The following is an 18572-nucleotide window of genomic DNA, read 5'->3' as shown; positions in this document are numbered from 1 at the left end:
ACAGTAATATGCCTATCAAATTTCATTAACTTCCATCCACACATACAAAAGTTATCCTGCTCACAAGAAAAATTAACAAAATGCCCCCTGTAGTCACAACGAAACCCCCCACGAAGCTCAGTAACGAACTTAACCTTGGTCCCAACAATAGTAAGCACCACACCAAGAATTATAGTCAACGTTTTACAAATACTTGAGTTATCTTGCTAACAAGCCACAAACACAAAAGGTGCACTAACGTGACGCACGGACCCCCCACGAAGCCGAAACTTGTACTTGACTTTGGCCTCAATAGCGGTAATCTGCCTGCCAAAAATCATGGACGTCGAATCACGCCTTCCAGAGTTATATCGCAAAATCCGCAGTTCCCCACACTCCGGCGAGACAATTTCATAGTCCTTCTGACGAAGACAACAACTAATTTCAATGTTCGCCACTCAAGTAGTGAGTTAACGCTGAGCGCAGTCATGTATTTTCTCTTAAAACTTGTATCAGCAAAATACTGTCGTTTTTAAGTGTTATACAGGTACAGGTGACTACGTATACAAAGCGTGGAGACATGGGACTGTGTAGTGTGTTACCTTCCTCTCTTCTTCTTACACGTGACCAGTGCAGCGGCCACTGCCCCGATCAGCACGACTCCGGCCACGGCACCGACGGCGATCCCGGCGATCTGTCCCCCGGACAAACCGCCCGACTGCGGGGACGGCTTCTGTACCTCCGGGCCGCACGTGTCGTTACAGGTACAGTTTGCGTCTCCTTCCGTACACGTCTTGTTCTCAAGGTCCAGACATACCTTTGTGCAAACTGTAGGTGCCGCTGTAGACAGAAGAAGGAAGATATGTTATGAATAAAGGTGGGCTCAGTTAAATGTTTCTCCCAATTGGCAAATGTTCGCATATGCATTGTTAAGACCAAAATAGCTATTCAAATGCAATGCCGTATTTGTCGAGAGACAGTAGTGTAGCTAGAATTCCAAAAGTGCTTTTACGCAACGATAAGCAAAAGTATATCTGATAAACCCATACACGTGTATGTGACGCTCTAAATTGATAATAAAAGTCTGCGATATGGAAGGATAGAAAGTACCATACACACATACATACACATCTGAACACTTAACAGGCAGCTGAAGAGCCGTGTTTCGTTTTTTTCCGTACCTTTGCTGGTTACTGCAGACGTTACCGATGTAACGTTAGATGTATCTGTGGTCCCTCCGCCAACGATTGGACTAACGCTAGTCGTCCCCGCGCCAGCTGAAGGTGTCGTCACTCCAGCTGAAGGTGTCGCTGTTCCACCTGCAGTTGACGCTATACCACCTGCAGTTGTCGCTGTTCCCCCCGCAGTTGTCGCTGTTCCCCCTGCAGTTGTCGCTGTTCCACCAGCAGTTGTTGTCCCAACACCTGTAGTTGTCGCCATGGCAGCTGTCGTCGTGCCACTGGCTGTTTACAACATGCAGGTGTTACAGAATCATCAAAATATGTTTTGCAAAAGTACCGAAAAGCATATCATATTGTGTTCCTGTGTGTGCCTCTCATTTCCCTCAACGTGAACGTTTAAATCCCCGTACTTTTGAATGCTTTTCTAAATAGCGCTGAGCATTGTACAAAACGGCGCTACTTACCTGCCATTGATGTGGCACCCGGGGTAGAACCTGTTCCCACCGGCGTTCCAACATTCGTAGTCTGAGCTTCACAAAGCCAGACCCAGCTTAACAGCACGGTAAATATTGTTACAAACAACCTCATATTAGTTAATGATCGGAAACTTTTTTTAAAAGTTCAACGACACGTTTCTGCTGTTCGTTTCCTCTACATCTGCACTCCTCTATCGACGTAAACGGTTTATATAGTCTCTCTCTTAGTAACCTCGTTGTTTTTCAAAACATTTGCACATTACCGTGGAAACATTTTCATATCCTTTCTATGCCTACGCCATCCGTAGTGTTAACATTTGCATGAAGTGTTATTTTATGGCACCACTCAGCCTCTCAGGAATATTGAAGTATGTACAGCGTGTCATCTTTCCTTTGTAACTCGGCACGCGCAGTCTTGATTTATCAATTTATTGTACCAATCCTCCATTCAAGACTCGTGAAGTTGTTTACATCTGTGGTTATGTTTACTTAATATATCACGTTGTCTTCAGATGGTGCTGGTATTCGAATTCCTCCATCGAACCACATCTATGTAAGTCAATGCTAGAGTATCAAATCGGTTGTGAAATACTAGAATCCCTCGCATGGTGTCGCCTTAGTCATTTTGCGTGAGTTTTGTATTAATTGATAATTATGTATGGTATGATAACATATGAACATGTGAAGTTGCCATGCATTTCTTTTACGGTCGTTGATTTCTTATTCCAATATGATAGTAACTATCATACAAATCAAACGAAATGAGTAATCAAATCTTCACATTCATAAAGTCATGTCTTCATATGCATTCCATTTCAGAAGTCTGTATCAAACAGATGTCTGTGTCTGGGGGCTTGGTCACATTCGTCGGAAAATGAGAGCATTCTTGAGTCATGGGATAGCCGTCGTACAGAACTGTGACACCAAGTCTTGTTACCGGAAAGACTGTCGGCAATACTTGTCAGCCGTTGGTTCTGTCACAGCCTGCTTGGAAATCTTACGACTTACGACGAATGTGACGGCGTCATTACGTACGATTCGCGTCGATACCTGACATATTACGGTCAATATTTACCCACATCTCTCCCCCGCAGCGTTTAAAACGCCGGTGTTGACTGCCGCCATACAGAGTTCACCACAAGTGTCGGAGGAAGCTGATAGCGTTATCGCTGTTGCCATGTGACGTTATAGATCCAACAGTATTTGAAAGCTTGATACGTACAAACAAAGTACTTGAAGCTTAAAGCGATGGCTGTTGTGACTTAGCCTGGTTACCAGACCTATCATAGCTCCCGAGTCCTACATCCTCTCCGCAAATAGTATGTAGGACTCGGGAGCTATAGTAGGTCTGGTAACCAGGCTAGTTGTGATAAATGTCGGTACCCGACAATTCAACAAAGCTGTAACAAGTCATATATTCAAATTAGGGTAATATTTTTCAAAATCATATTATGCAATCCGGCAAAAAAAAAATGACCAGAAGTGTAAATAAGGAAACATCGTTACAAATACTGAAGAACCAATTTCAATGTACACCATCTCCTTGACGACCTAATTCGCATTCGGTTATTTGCTACATTACTGTCAGGATACTTTATATTTTTAGCTATAGATCGTCCCAATGCCGTCAATGGGAGGAACATATAGTTTGTTTAGACAATGGTCCACCTGCCCTTTGAATTAGAAACCGTGACTTCAAAGCGATTTTAGCTGTCATCTTTGACCATGTTTTCGACTGAAGTGAAGCTAAATCGATAGCTTTATCAGGGCACCTGTTATTATCTCTGACCTCTGCCGACGTACAACGTGATAGTCTACCGGTCTGGCACTAACGCTGGTGATGAAATGATCCTGTACATTCTATTAACTGAATCTGGATGGCAAGGTCACGAAATTTGTCTATCTGTTTTCTAGTGCAGAGGTCCACACTCATGAATGCTAAAGCACACAATAATAAAAAAAACACCAGTTGTGTTCTTAAAGGTTTATTGATACAAAAATAGAAGTTAAAAAAATCTCACCGTGGCTTCAAGCCAACGGTTTACAAATGGAAGAGCAAAGAAGGCTCAATATTAGATTCCTAAACATCATAACATACATTTGGCTTCACATTAGCGTCTTATATTGAAATATTCAACATCATATGATAGATCTTTCTTGAAAGGACCGTGACCGTTGTGACTTCTCGTGATGCAGAGGTCGGGTATTCAGTTTTCCCCAACCACAGCCCTTTTCCTTCAACGATACTAGTTATGACTACTAGCTTCGGAAGCACAGGAATGTGGTTCGTTTTACAACAGTCATTCGGAACTGCCCTATACCGTCATACTCTGCGCCAGTCATTAAAATTACCAATATGGCGGCCCCGTCCCTCAGGAAACTGGATGTAGAGTCTACCTTTTTGTAAACGAATGGGTTCGATACTGACACGTAAATATAAGGTACGACCCCAATGCGACATTTGACTAGTGCATACTTGTGAGTCTTAGGGCCTTGCGTTTCACATGCCCTCGTCACGGCAATGTCAGTTCATCGTTTGTAACAGTCATGTGCTGAAATAATGCAGTGGACAAATCGTCTAACATGTTTCCGTCGGATACTTTCTTTGACAAGGGACCTCAGACATGAGTATCAACTTAGGTACTGATCTCATTGTGCGATCGTCGTACGATCGCAATCTGAATCTTTGTCTTGTCATCTATGTGTCCTGCAAAATACAGTTGTCTTGTCACGGAAACGTCTGTCTTAGGTCGTTGTCGGTGGTTGACATAAAAACCGTACGACGACATGCGACAAATGTGACCGCGCCGTTATGTAACACAAACCCGATGTCTTCATTGCCATATTTACAAATGTATCCTTCATCACAAACCAGTGAACGAATCTATCCCACATGAATTCCATTATCTCAGCCACATGAATTCCATTGTCTCAACTGATGAACAAGTCTTTGGAAAATAATTTCCTCGTCGCTCACAGAGAGGCTCTGTATGTGTTTGACTGAAGTATTGAAGGAACGTATCATAGTTTTTTTTAATGACACCATACAGTTACATCTGTCATCAAAAGTAGCTGTCTGCAATGCGCAATTTCAACATTTGTTAAGTCCAAAACGTTAACCAAACCTGTACGGTATAAACTTGTACCAATTTTGGGAAAGTTGTCAAAACGCCTTATTCTCACAATTTCTTTTTTTTTTTTAAAGAAATTCGCTCTTCTTTTTTCTTCCCGGAGTGTTGATTTCAGGGTTTTTTTAATGCTCAAAGCAACTGCAGAAGGCTATTGGTTTGGTACTTTTTAACGAACATATCTACTATGCATCTTCCATTTCTGTTTCGTTGACTTTAGCCCGGGATCCAGGTTGACTAGCAGACACTTGTCTGGAGAAGAAAACACAAAAGCTTAATCAGTATCACTTGTGAATGTGGTAACGTCAAGTACAAAAGAATATCTACATTTTTTTACTTTGACAGACCAATAGAGGTGTAGGCAATGATACAATTATACGTCCCCCTTAGTTGTTGTTCATATTGATCTAATTTGATTTTATTTGATTTGGGGAAGTAAAATGAATGGAAATGCATGTAGCAATTATGCATTTATTATTTGCTAATTATGATTAGCTTTCTCAATAAGGCATTATTACAAGAGATTTTGTATTTCAAATGGAGCTTTGATTTCAAAACATAACTTTACCGTAACTGTGATAAAAGTAAACTTTACCTGTTCTTCTTTTTCTTGCAGCAGCAGACGGTAATGATGACCACTATCAGTATGACTGCGACTGCGCCCCCGACCGCTATACCTGTGGATTGAGATGTCCACATGATTAGTATGGACATGCATGTTGCATGCCACGGAGAACATTACGCGCTATCAAAGATGTAAAAAAATGCTCTTTGTTCAAATCATTTTATGAGCAACATAATGTGAACGACCTTTCAATAGGTTTAGTATAAGCAAAAGTATTATCTTCACGGTGACTTCAAACTTCAACAATTCTGATCATTCACAGGCAAAGCTTATGGAAGATGTCTTTAATTAAATTGTGAATCCCTTTTATCAACTGAGTGATCGAAAATTTATCTTGGCAACAGGCATTTCGAAGACAAGTGTACACTTATTATATCATGTACATATCATGTGGCTCTAAAATGTTACTTACCGATGATTGCTCCAGTAGAAAGGCCTGATGGCTCTGGTTCCGTCGGTACACAGACACATGTACAGTTAGCGTCACCCTCTGTACATGACGAACCGTTGTTGTACGTGCAGTTCTTCCCAGCACAGGCTGTAGTCGCTGTAGAATAGAACAGACCAACGAAATGAATACATAAAACAGCTGAAAGTTAGTACACTGTTAACGTTTATAATTAGATGAAAACACATATTGGAGAAAACATCTCAAGCCATGTCTGGTGTTAGTTCATACAAATCTATGTCGAACACAGCCTCCCTGCAAAAAAAGCGTGGGCTCAGATTAAAGTAGCAAAGTTTTACATTCAATGGAAGATCGGTACTAATTTAGACTGGGTTCGAGGGTAGTTTCACTGTCCGATATCTATATTTATAGGCAATGGCAATACGTACTTCAAGTACGACAATGTCTACCATACAATAATGATACATGTGTATATCTGTTATGACGAAAATCGAAGAATGGGTGACAAACGCTAAACGTTTAGAAGACCTGAGATCAGTGCATTTTTTGCTCACGTGCTGCATTTAAGGTTGGGTTTGGTGTCCCTGCAGCCGGTGTCGGTGTCACTGTCAGTGTCGGAGTCAGTGCCGGTGTCGGTGTTGGTGTCGCTGCCGGAGTTGGTGTCGCTGAGGGTGCCGGTGCCGCTGAGGGTGCCGGTATCGCTGAGGGTGCCGGTATCGCTGAGGGTGCCGGTGTCGCTGTTACTGCCACTACTGTATGTGTCAGTGGCGGTGTCGATGTAGTTGTCCCTGCAGGTGACGATGTAGTTGTATTTGTCGATGTGGGGCTCGGTATCGAGACAGTACTGACTGTGCATATTGGTAGAATTGGTAAGACCTGATTATTTAGTACATTCATACAGAAAAAAACGTTATCCTGTTGACTACAGTGAGAAATGAGAATTAATTCTTAAGTTTTTTATTCCTACGGGAAGAATGAACTCCGTACTTTTGTGTATATATCAATATCCACCGTGCTGCTTTTTACTTACAGAATGTTGGGTGTTGAGTAATGATATACCTGTCTTATCTTCCTAAATAATCTTGACTTCAATTCTCTTTACGACATGTGAAAAGACACCGAAACAGACTTACCTGTAGTGTTTTGAGCTCCTCGAACATCATGTATGACGGAGCACAGACACAGTAAGAACGCAACTGTTGTTCTCGACTGCATCGCTTTCTAGAATATTGCCACAGTGCTTACTGCAGCGATCGCCAACGTCCTGTCTACTTCCTTCTGACCTCGCGTACTCAGCTTACCTTTATATAGAATATCCCATGGATACGAGTTTGTTTAAAAAAACATCACCGTTACCATAGCTACCTCAATGTTTATGTGCATTACTATGTCCGATGGACGCAAACGTTATGTGTGCACATCTGATATCGTTTGTACTTGTAACACCTGCACCTATCAACCTTTCGGGTGAATTCCTGGGGGGGGGGTTATCATCTCTCACCCCAAATCACAAAATCATATTCTAAAACTCTTCCCATGCATCTTTTCTTGTTGTAAGAATGGTATAATATTTAGTAAGCACCAAAAGATAAAAGTAAGAAATAACTGCCATTTGTTCTGAAGCTGGATGGACAAGACACATCGGCGTATTTGTCTCAAGGTTGCCAGCCGTGGAGTGGCCTTACTTTAAGGGCCCGGTCACATACGTCCTACGATCGTCGTGCGCTCACTAACTGGGGGCATTCTTAGTATAGTCGTTCATCTGTCCTCAGTATCTCAAAATTCTTGTCAGGAAAAGCTTACCTCAGATCCTCCTTGGTTTTGTCAAAATTCTACGACGTATGACGACCTACGACAGATGTGACTGTCTGATAGGGCAAGGGGGCTTAGAGCTCATTGGTTAGGGAAATCTAATTTTACGTCGGGAATAAAGGAATCAACTACGTCCTAGGACAGCAGACATGTTGAAGTCTAATTGCTTCTCAATATATAAGATCCAAACCTATTCAAAGTATAGCATTCGATTAAGGCCCCTAGTGACTTTGGGCAGCTAAAGCCATGTGTGCAGCAAAAGACTTGTGTGAAACATAGAGAACGCTCTCACACTTACTTCACAAGTGGTCATTGATTTCACAGAGGTGGTCTTCTTTAAAATCTAAATCTATACTATAGCTCGTTCTTCCAAATCAAGGTTCCCTCAAAACCCTATCCAGAATGGTATTGATTGTTTCCTGCACTTCGAACTTGTTTTCCCGCATCCTGCACAAACTTGAAATTAGTTATAAGTTCGTGGACATTTAAACATATCATTACTGTGGACACATTTGTCACAATTGTATCCGGGTCTGGGTGTTTTAGTCCACTTTAGGGTGTTTATTCGATGGGAGAACGTGAAAACAGATAGTAATGTATTGTACGGAGGGAAGCTGGTTATGGCTACAAAACAGTTCAAACACTATTGTTTGCTCGTTATCGCTTTTAGACTAGCTTTTTCCATTTGCCAAATACCATTTGGTAGTCAGCTAGTCAATGAATAACCTTGTCAATCTAACGTGGCGGACTCATATCTACTCAGTTTTTAAATACATTGTACCTGGGACATGGGATGGATTTTACTTGTCTTTGACATTGAATCAGGATTTTTAATAACATGACTAATGTAAAAACGAGCACATGTTTATTTGGATGGTGGACGGTAAGAATAACGTATCTTGGATGTCCATCGCGAAGCGATGATGACGTCAATGGCGTCTTAGGTGTGATCGCAGCCCAAATGCTGAAGCACAGGTACGTCCGCATACTGGGCATACGCATATTTTGAGTCATAAAATGTCAAAGACCGCATGTTTACACGTAGTAGGCTAGAGCTACATTTCTAACGGTTGTCGAAAGGACGCGCTCCAAATGAATACAGTTCCATGTCTATAACCTGGGATGTCGAAGCGCGGTGATCTTTCAAATCGGAATATCGGAAAAAACACACTTTTGACATACTTTAATCATATATAGAAATCAGAATCATCATTTCACGATAAAAATAGGAATGCCGACAGAAAGGAAAAGCAGAAATGACTAGTTTTTTCCCTAAAAAGACCTCTTTATCGGATTTCGTTCTGCTATACGTACATAGGAATCAACACATTGTTGCATAACAGAACGTCTGATTGATTTGTATTTATAGCACAAGCAAACGTTTTACCACGTGATATCCATGGGAAACCTGTAAATGTTTTAAAAGTAGACATCGCATGGTGGCGCAGTTGCACGTGTCATGGCGAACATTGGTCTCTTTTAATCAATGCGTTTCAACCACACCCTCTAGGTACACCAGGTGTTGTGGCCAAACATGTGTGTAACACTATGAACATCGATTCATGTAGGAAAGCTGCCAGCTGTCGTAACATTAAAATAAAATAAAATAGAATATTTTCATTTTTGTGATACTAGTATTTGATTAATACTGCATTCAAGGCTTGCTAGTTCTACATCAGACGTACCGGTGATAATACATGTGGAAAAGCATCGTCTTATTCTAGAATATCCAGGTTTCCTGCGACTACACAGCCTAACATCCTGCTTGCCAGTGTCCCCAACGTGCCTAGTATTTGGAAATAACAAACAATGGAAGCACAAGCAAACACACAAACAGATACACCAAAAACAAAACCCCGTTACAGTCAGGTAACGACATAACCACAGAAATGTTCATTTCAGATAGGCAGGTCAGGTGGGATCCTTGTGAACTTGGCCAGTGATAAAGGCTTCATCTCCACAACTGTGATGGTGCAGTCAGGAGTGCCGTTGTACAAGTGGTCCTTCAACTCCAGGGTAGAGGTGATTTGGGCGCTACAATTGAAAGCAAATACATCAATAGATGTTTATAGAGTTTGAAAATTACATTTTGTATTATCGACAACCCTTGAAATATATAAACATCGCCCGTTTTTAATTGGGGTATAACAAAATCAAACAGGGGGAAAACTAAACTCCAAGCTGAGGTATGCATTAGTTACGGCACAGCCACATTCGTCGTAGGTCGTCGTACGGTTTCTATGCTGCAAAATGTTCTAACGGGTTGTGACAGAACCAGCCACCGACAAGGACGTTATACAGCCTGAACAAGTCAGCTTCATTTTGCGGGACACATGCACGGCTGTCAGAACAATGTCTCCAGGGTGCGATTAATATTGTACGACGATCCTACGACGTATGCGATCGGGTGCTTACGTTAACCCATGGCATGATATGTTAGATCTCGCACCTGTGTTTCTTCCTCTGGCGTTGGTAGACGATGCTCACAGATCCCAGTACGATAACCAAGGCCCCTAAAGTTGCACCAATAACAAGCCCGACTATGTTAACAAGCTGTGTTCTGTCGGGCGCGTTTGGAAGCGTAGTAGGTGGGATAGCACCGGGCGTGCTAGAAAGTACTGGTCCAGTAGGTTGTAGCTCCGTGGGTATGGTCACGTCGTCTTCAGGTGTGATAAGAGGAGCATTTGACATGCCCGGGGTTGAAGTTGCAATGATGGACAAAGTACTAGCGCTAGCGGGGGGCTTGTGTGACGTCACACCTATCAGCACGTCATCTGTGGTAGTGATGACGTCAGTCGTGATGTCAGCGTGAGTACCAGTTAAAAATACAGGTGTTGTGACCGATGTTATACCAGCGTCCGTTGTTAACAAAGGCTGTATCGCACTGGATGTAACTGCGCGCGTTATTGTAGGATTGTCTGTGAGAGCTGTTGTGACATCGTTCGTTGTAAGGTCAGACTGTGTTGTGAATGGTGTTGTAAAAACACTAGTTGTAACAACAGGTTGTGTTGTAATAGGGTTGGTGGTGGAAATAGGCTGTGGTGTAACCGTATTGGTGGTAAGAATAGATTCTGTTGTAACTGATGTTGTATCAGCGTTGGTGGTGGGAATGGGTTGTGTTGTGACCGATGTAGTATCAGCATTGGTGGTGAGACTAGGCTGTGTTGTGACTGATGTAACGACGTTGTTGGCGGAGATAGGTTCTATTGTGACTGATGTTGTAACGGCGTTTGTGGTAGAAATAGGATCTGTTGTGACAGATGTTGTATCAGCGTTGGTGGTGGGAATAGGTTCTGTTGTGACTGAAGTTGTAACAGCGTTGGTGGTAGGAATAGGATCTGTTGTGACTGATGTTGTACCAGCGTTGGTGGTGGGAATAGGATCTGTTGTGACTGATGTTGTACCAGCGTTGGTGGTAGATATAGGATCTGTTGTGACTGATGTTGTACCAGCGTTGGTGGTGGAAATAGGTTCTGTTGTGACTGATGTTGTACCAGCGTTGGTGGTGGAAATAGGTTCTGTTGTGACTGATGTTGTATCAGCGATGGTGGTAGGAATAGGATCTGTTGTGACTGATGTTGTACCAGCGTTAGTGGTAGGAATAGGATCTGTTGTGACTGATGTTGTACCAGCGTTGGTGGTGGGAATAGGATCTGTTGTGACAGATGTTGTACCAGCGTTAGTGGTAGGAATAGGCTGTGTTGTGACAGATGTTGTACCAGCGTTAGTGGTAGGAATAGGATCTGTTGTGACTGATGTTGTACCAGCGTTGGTGGTGGGAATAGGATCTGTTGTGACTGATGTTGTACCAGCATTAGTGGTAGGAATAGGATCTGTTGTGACAGATGTTGTAACAGCGTTGGTGGTGGGGGTAGGCTGTGTTGTGACTGATGTAACAGTGTTGGTGGTGGAAATAGGTTCTGTTGTGACATATGTTGTATCAGCGTTGGTGGTAGGAATAGGTTCTGTTGTGACTGAAGTTGTAACAGCGTTGGTGGTAGGAATAGGATCTGTTGTGACTGATGTTGTACCAGCGTTGGTGGTGGAAATAGGATCTGTTGTGACAGATGTTGTATCAGCGTTAGTGGTGGAATAGGATCTGTTGTGACTGATGTTGTATCAGCGTTGGTGGTGGAAATAGGATCTGTTGTGACTGATGTTGTATCATCGTTGGTGGTGGGAATAGGATCTGTTGTGACTGATGTTGTATCAGTGTTGGTGGTGGAAATAGGATCTGTTGTGACTGAAGTTGTATCAGTGTTGGTAATGGAAATAGGATCTGTTGTGACAGATGTTGTTACAGCGTTGGTGGCGGGGGTAGGCTGTGTTGTGACTGATGTAACAGCGTTGGTTGTAGAAATGGGATCTGTTGTGACTGATGTTGTACCAGTGTTGGTGGTAGAGATTGAATCTGCTGTGACCGATGTTGTATCAGAGTTGATGGTGGGGGTAGGCAGTGTGTCACTGATGTGACAGCGTTGGTAGTAGAAATAGGATATGTGACATCTGATGTTGTAAAGCCAATGGTGGTTGGGATAGGTTGTGTTGTAAATACCGTTGTATTGGCGTTGGTGGTGAGAATAGGATCTGTTTTAACTGATGTTGTTTCGGCGTTCGTCGTGGGAATGAGTTGTGTTGTGACTGATGTTGTTTCAGCGTTGGTAGTGGGAATAGGTTCTGTTGTAACTGATGTAACAGCGTTGGTGGTGGAAATAGGATTTGTTGTGACTGGTGTTGTATCAGCGTTGGTGGTAGAAATAGTTTCTGCTGTAACAGATGTTGTATCGACGTTAGTGATAGAGATAGGTTCTATTGTTACTGATGTTGTAACGGCGTTCGTGGTAGAAATAGGATCTGTTGTGACAGATGTTGTATCAGCGATGGTGGTGGGGGTAGGCTGTGGTGTAAGTGATGTTGTATTCGCGTTGGTGGTAGAAATAGGATCTGTTGTAATCGATATTGTGTTAGCACCAGTGGTAATGCCAGGATGTGTTGTAACCGGCGTTGTAACCGCGCCACTGGGAAGGTCATACTGTGTTATAACTGATGCTGTAACCGCGTTAGTGGTAATTATTATAAGGCCAGGTTGTGGTGTAACAGGTGCTGTGGCTGCATTAGTGATGACGGTTGGCTGTGAAGTGGCTGCTGTTGCTACAACATACGTGGTTATCGCAGGTTGTGTATTGACGTACGTTGTACCAGCATCAGTTGTAATGACATCTTCTGTTCTACTAGATGTTGCAATTGCATCAGTGGTAAGGGCAGAATCTGTGGTAACGGGTGTTGTTATGCCATTGTCGGTAATGACATTCTCTGTTGTTGCAGGTGTAGAAACATATGTTGTTTGAACAGGTTCCGTTGTGATAGACGGCGTGATAGCATGTGTGGAAAGGCCAGACTCGGTTTTTACAGATGCTGTACCAGCTTTCGTTGTAATGACAGGATCAGTTGTAACTGGAGTGATGAAGGTGTCAGTGGTGGTGGACCCAGTTGCGTCATTTATGCCAACATCAGTAGTAATGACCGGGGTTACTGTATCAGTTGTTGTAACAGTATCGGTAGTAACGAAAGACTTTTCAGTTGTAACAGCTGCCGTTACAACGCCCGTGGCACTGTTTGCAGTACTTTGGGCATCCACAATTGTAAACGCGTCTGTTGCTGTCGTGTTTGTGTTCTGAACAGTGTCAGACTCAGTACTAGAGTCAACTAATGACGTTGTTACCAACCTTGTTATTGTAGATATTGCTGTTCCCAAGGCTGTCACTCCATTCCCACCGGATGAAGTTGCTGTATCCTGTTCTACCGTGGTCTGCACATTGTCTGTGGGGGCTTCTTTGTCAGTCGAAATGGTATGTTCCTGCTGAGACGTTGGTGGCACTTGTGTTGCATCGGCAAGACGTTGGTAGCTTACATGATATATCGGGCTTGTTGAAGTCGATATTATTGAAATAACGTACCCCAACAGGACTACCGCGGCGCAGATGTGTTTCCCCGGCTCCATGGTGAAGGCAAGTGTCTCACAGGACGGCGGTTGGGGATCAATAGACTTCACATGTACACACCTAACGGCAACTTCAATCCACGTTATATCGTACGGTCAGTTCCGGCAGGATGTCTCTTGTGAATACGAACGTAATCAAATATAAGACGTATTCTTCAAATTTTAACTTGCCGCAGTTCAATGACATTAAGTTGAGCTGGACTGGGCCTTTACGGACGGTGACTCCTTTTGACTACTTATTACTTTGCAGATAATGTTCAGCATTTGACAGAATGTGTCGGGTGCATATCAGTCGTCGGCGCTTGCAATGTCGTAATAATAGGGCAGGTACACTACTTATTGTCCAGTATCTGTGCAGGGACGAGAGAATATTTGCTTGGATGCCTACTACTGGAGGCGATATGAGCCCAAGATTATATAATTGTACGTCCAATATAAAGAAGGCAGAATGCAAAATGGGTATACATGTATACTGTTTATTTTCTAGCGATACTGTTACACGCCATGGATCATATATAATTTGCTTCGTTATAGCAAACACGCATCTAGATGTGTACAACAGTACAAACCATAATCTAGAAAATGGTTCAATAAGGCATTCATAGAGGATGTAGTTGTGTTTTTATGGCCAGGAATCACGACATTCTATTTCATCAATATTAATTAAAGTCGTTTCAGGAGATGACTGAGGCCAGCATATTTGCATGATAGAATTACTGACATGTTAGCCAGGATGTCATCTATGTAGCTCCAGTTCGCTCTCTCATGATCGGTCGCTTCTCTGTGCGCCCAAAACAGTGGAGCTAATTCAACCATTATGCACTGGGTGTTGGGCTCTCAGAGCAGTGCTGACTGGATGACCCATATCGCCACGGCCCAGTCACTCCGGTTTGACCAATCAGCGCGTCTAGACCTATTTAACTTTTGAACAAATATTCAAATGGCAGAAGGACAGAATATGTGCGGGTCCAGTCTTTTTGCCTGGGAAGTGACCGAGAGAGCGTACTAAAGCTAGAAATGCTGACATCCAGGCTACTCACACATGACATCAGCGTATCGATCACATCATCGATTGCCGCAGGAACAGACCAGGTGAAGCGGATCCTGACCTGACCTGTCAACTCAACCGGGCAGCACAGGTAACAGGTCACCTGCGTCTGACTTAGTGCTTGTCAATAGGGTGTGTAAAATCAATAATTACAAAATAAAGATCGCCGGTTGGTACGGCGTAAGCGTACAAATATTGCGGCTGTAATGACCATGCACAATTTTATTGACATCAGATATCATATCCGTTTAAACAGAACAAGGTGCTAATCTGCGAAATGCATTCTATTGCTGATACATTTTGAAGAAAAAATAAATTTTCTTCTAACTGTTCCTGACCATACGAAACCAATTCTCTACTATTGAAATCAATTAATACATGTATCTATGTTAATGCATTTGCTCTTGGCCATGCGTTTGCAATAATCCTATCATTAGCGAGGCTGCAAAGCTACTGAACTAATGCACAATGGAATAGCTTTAAGTTATTATACATTTTGGATGGACTAACGTTGCAAAATTTACTTTGTAGATAACCATCCGTGACAACAACACTGTTCAAATACTAGGTCCGGGATTCGTGATTCAGACATTTCTAGCTCTGGCTGAACAACATGGTTCACGAGTCTCTGAGTCAGCTGGTTAGGACACGATCGCATTTGTCGTACGATCTTCGTACAATCGTTGTACGATCACAAACTGAGGGTACGACTGTCGTACAAAACTCAGTTATGTTGTTCGAAAAACGCTGCCATAAAGCTTTCTTGGTTCTATTACAGATTGCTTGAAAATACTACGGCATCAGAATCGTAGAACGACATATGCAATATGACGAATGCAACCATGCCTTTATGAGTGACCCTCGTCGATACCAGAGCTTTCATGGTCCAAATATAGGCACCCAAACTGTGATTGTGTTCAGAGATTGTATATTCTACAAACATAACCTGCTCGACGTTTCGGAACATTTTTAACGCGAAGTTCTGACAGAACTGACTTTGGAAAGATATCTGCAGTACTCACTGAATGCATATTTGTCACAAAGTGATCGAATACATTAGAAGCCTACCCTACATATGGTAGTTATTTACTGCTAGGTTGTCCCACTGCGCACGGTAGATATATCTTCTTGGCTGCCAAACGCGGTTCGTCGGACGCGGTGGTTCCTTTGTTCCTCCATTTCCACGGCAGGCACCACAAGTCGACTGAAGATAGTAGACAAAATATTCAAACATTAACATTATGTGTCATACCTTATCAATACCATTCTGTGTCATCACTTTCTTATGCTTAGATTTTGCTTGACAATGTTTGCATTGTACATGTTCTGGTGTATATTTCACATTTCGTCTGGTGACGGCACGAACATAACGAACATGGGTTCATGTATCCACGTTTTATCATCAAATGTTGCAATTTAAGAAATTAAACATACATTCTTATTGCAAATAATTGCAAACATCAAAAGATGCCTTTTTGTGGGTCTTGAATTTACCTCCAGTGTGTATTTGATGTAGTGTCGTGTCGTGTCGTGTACAAAACCAATTTCCGTAGTGACTGTATAGTCAGGTGGTAGTTTGCTTTCTGGTGAGTAGTTATTCTGCCATGTGTTACGAAAGAATGAATACTTATGCCCACCTTTTCTTGCTGAAGAAGGAAGTCACGAAGCCGATCCCTCCCACGATGAGAGAGACCCCCAGGACAGCTCCGATGGCGATGCCGGCAATCTGTCCTCCCGTCAGACCGCTGGGGCCTAGAACGTACACAAAACAGATAGGCTCACTCACAAAATAGTTTTGGTGTATTTCAATGTTCGGTTCTCTTTGATGTAAGGCATTTCCAATTGCTCAAAAAGCTGCCAAATTCTCGCCAGGCTATAGACTAACGTCGTATGAACCAGAAGGTGTGAATTTCTGCTTAAAAGAGTCCTTCTGTCTTTCTTGTAAGTTGTACGTCTAAAACTGCGCCAACGTATGTCAAGTTACCAAATAACACAGTCAAGATAGATTACAATGCACTTTCATGAAACTATTGAAACATTCGTATACCAACCTGAGGTTATGTTTGTCATTGAAGTGGTCAGGGCACTGGCTGTGAAGAGGGTGTTGCTGTTTACGTCGGTAGTCTCATTCTCAGTACTTGTGTTGGATGGGCCGTTTACAGGTGTAATGAAGGGGTTGGAAGTATTTGCCGTTGTTGCCGTATGTGTTGTTGGGGTTGGTGTTCCAAGCGTAGTGGACGTTATACTCAGTGTTGCTGTCCCAGGTACGGTAGGCGTTGTAAACGTGGCTACTGTTGTAGTGGGAGTTGTTGAAGTTGTAGCTCCAGTTGTAGGGGACGTTATAGTCGGAGTTGTAGCCCCAGTTGTTGGGGGCGTTATAGTCGGAGTTGTATCTCCAGTTGTTGGGGGCGTTATAGTCGAGGCTGTATCTCCAGTTGTTGGGGGCGTTATAGTCGGAGTTGTATCTCCAGTTGTTGGGGGCGTTATAGTCGGAGTTGTATCTCCAGTTGTTGGGGGCGTTATAGTCGAGGCTGTATCTCCAGTTGTTGGGGGCGTTATAGTCGGGGTTGTAGCTCCAGTTGTTGGGGGCGTTATAGTCGGAGTTGTAGCTCCAGTTGTATTGGACGTTACATTCGAGGTTGTAGCTCCAGTTGTATTGGACGTTACATTAGGGGTTGTTGCTACAGTTGTAGGGGACGTTATATTTGGGGTTGTTGCTACAGTTGAAGAGGTCGTTATAGTCAGGGTTGTTGCTACAGTTGTAGGGAACGTTATATTCGGGGTTGTAGCTCCAGTTGTATCGGACGTTACATTCGGGGTTGTTGCTAAAGTTGAAGAGGTCGTTATATTCGAGGTTGTTGCTACAGTTGTAGGGGACGTTATATTCGGAGTTGTAGCTCCAGTTGTATTGGACGTTACATTCGGGGTTGTAGCTCCAGTTGAAGAGGTCGTTATAGTCGGGGTTGTTGCTACAGTTGTAGGGGACGTTATATTCGGGGTTGTAGCTCCAGTTGTATTGGACGTTACATTCGGGGTTGTTGCTAAAGTTGAAGAGGTCGTTATAGTCGGGGTTGTTGCTACAGTTGTAGGGGACGTTATATTCGGGGTTGTAGCTCCAGTTGTATTGGACGTTACATTCGGGGTTGTTGCTAAAGTTGAAGAGGTCGTTATAGTCGGGGTTATTGCTACAGTTTTAGGGGACGTTATATTTGGGGTTGTTACTACAGTTGAAGAGGTCGTTATATTCGGGGTTGTAGCTCCAGTTGTAGTCGGGATCACTGTTCCTGTTGTATTAGACGATGCTGTCGGTATTGCTGTTCCAGATGTATCAAGGGTTATTGTTCCAGTTGTATTTAACGTCGTATATGTAATCATAAGATACGTTGTATTGGAAACGGTCGTCAACCCCTCTGTTGTGTTATAGGTGGTGCCGACCGTTGTAACAGTCGCTGCGGTTATCGGCATGGGTGTAGTAGTAGCGGAAGATGGTGTATCGGTGGTGAACATGTGCGACACGGTTACGTTTTCCGTTGTCGACTCCCACGTACCATTAATAGTTGTGGCGCTCCAGGTTGTACTAGTATTATCGGTGGTAGTGCCAAGTGTTGGGACCGTTGTTGCTCTCTGGCCGCTGCATACCGAGCTCCACAGCAGCAGCAGCAGCGTCCAGTACGCCCACGTCTTCATCGCTGTAACGATCCTTCCTACAACTGTTCCCTTGCAATTAAATGACTCTTAGTCTTGTCGCGCTGTGTGGCTCACTATATTGTGAAATACGTTGCTCTTTTACCACCGCCTGTTGCTCTTTGTGCAAGCAAAAATGGTAGCTGAAAAACAAACCCTGAGACCGGGGCTATATATAAGCCATGTCAATACCGCTCCTTCCGTACTTTTCGCATCGACGTTTAAACGG

General features: G+C 43.1%; 3 protein-coding genes across 3 annotated transcripts in view; all 3 read right to left on the bottom strand.

The window, feature by feature from the left end:
- LOC109485846 (mucin-2-like) overlaps positions 1-11893 on the bottom strand; it is a gene marked incomplete at its 5' end in the record, with an annotated part of 13939 nt that extends 2046 nt beyond the window's left edge. Inside the window, 9 exons of the mRNA XM_019789518.1 lie at positions 582-819; positions 1161-1442; positions 1625-1776; positions 4951-5016; positions 5360-5441; positions 5802-5936; positions 6353-6646; positions 6932-7019; positions 11375-11893. Coding sequence (XP_019645077.1) covers positions 582-819; positions 1161-1442; positions 1625-1776; positions 4951-5016; positions 5360-5441; positions 5802-5936; positions 6353-6646; positions 6932-7019; positions 11375-11893 — 1856 coding nt within the window. The remainder of the gene's footprint in view (positions 1-581; positions 820-1160; positions 1443-1624; positions 1777-4950; positions 5017-5359; positions 5442-5801; positions 5937-6352; positions 6647-6931; positions 7020-11374) is intronic.
- LOC109485937 (mucin-5AC-like) lies at positions 11893-13674 on the bottom strand. The gene has a single exon (XM_019789640.1). The coding sequence runs from the start codon at positions 13609-13611 to the stop codon at positions 11908-11910; it is 1704 nt and encodes a 567-aa protein (XP_019645199.1). The 5' UTR covers positions 13612-13674; the 3' UTR covers positions 11893-11907.
- A 410-nt stretch (positions 13675-14084) lies between these two features.
- On the bottom strand, positions 14085-18441 carry LOC109485955 (mucin-2-like). The gene is made up of 3 exons (XM_019789659.1): positions 16711-18441; positions 16297-16411; positions 14085-15863 (listed from the first exon to the last, which is right to left on the bottom strand). The coding sequence occupies exons 1-3, from the start codon at positions 18344-18346 to the stop codon at positions 15752-15754; spliced, it is 1863 nt and encodes a 620-aa protein (XP_019645218.1). The 5' UTR covers positions 18347-18441; the 3' UTR covers positions 14085-15751.
- Positions 18442-18572: the final 131 nt, after the last annotated feature.

Source organism: Branchiostoma belcheri, unplaced genomic scaffold (genome assembly GCF_001625305.1).
Source record: "Branchiostoma belcheri isolate BF01 breed outbred unplaced genomic scaffold, Haploidv18h27 scaffold79, whole genome shotgun sequence".
Taxonomy (NCBI): domain Eukaryota; kingdom Metazoa; phylum Chordata; class Leptocardii; order Amphioxiformes; family Branchiostomatidae; genus Branchiostoma; species Branchiostoma belcheri.
The sequence above is the reverse complement of the archived record's forward strand: the minus strand, read 5'-3'. Positions and strand labels throughout refer to the sequence as shown.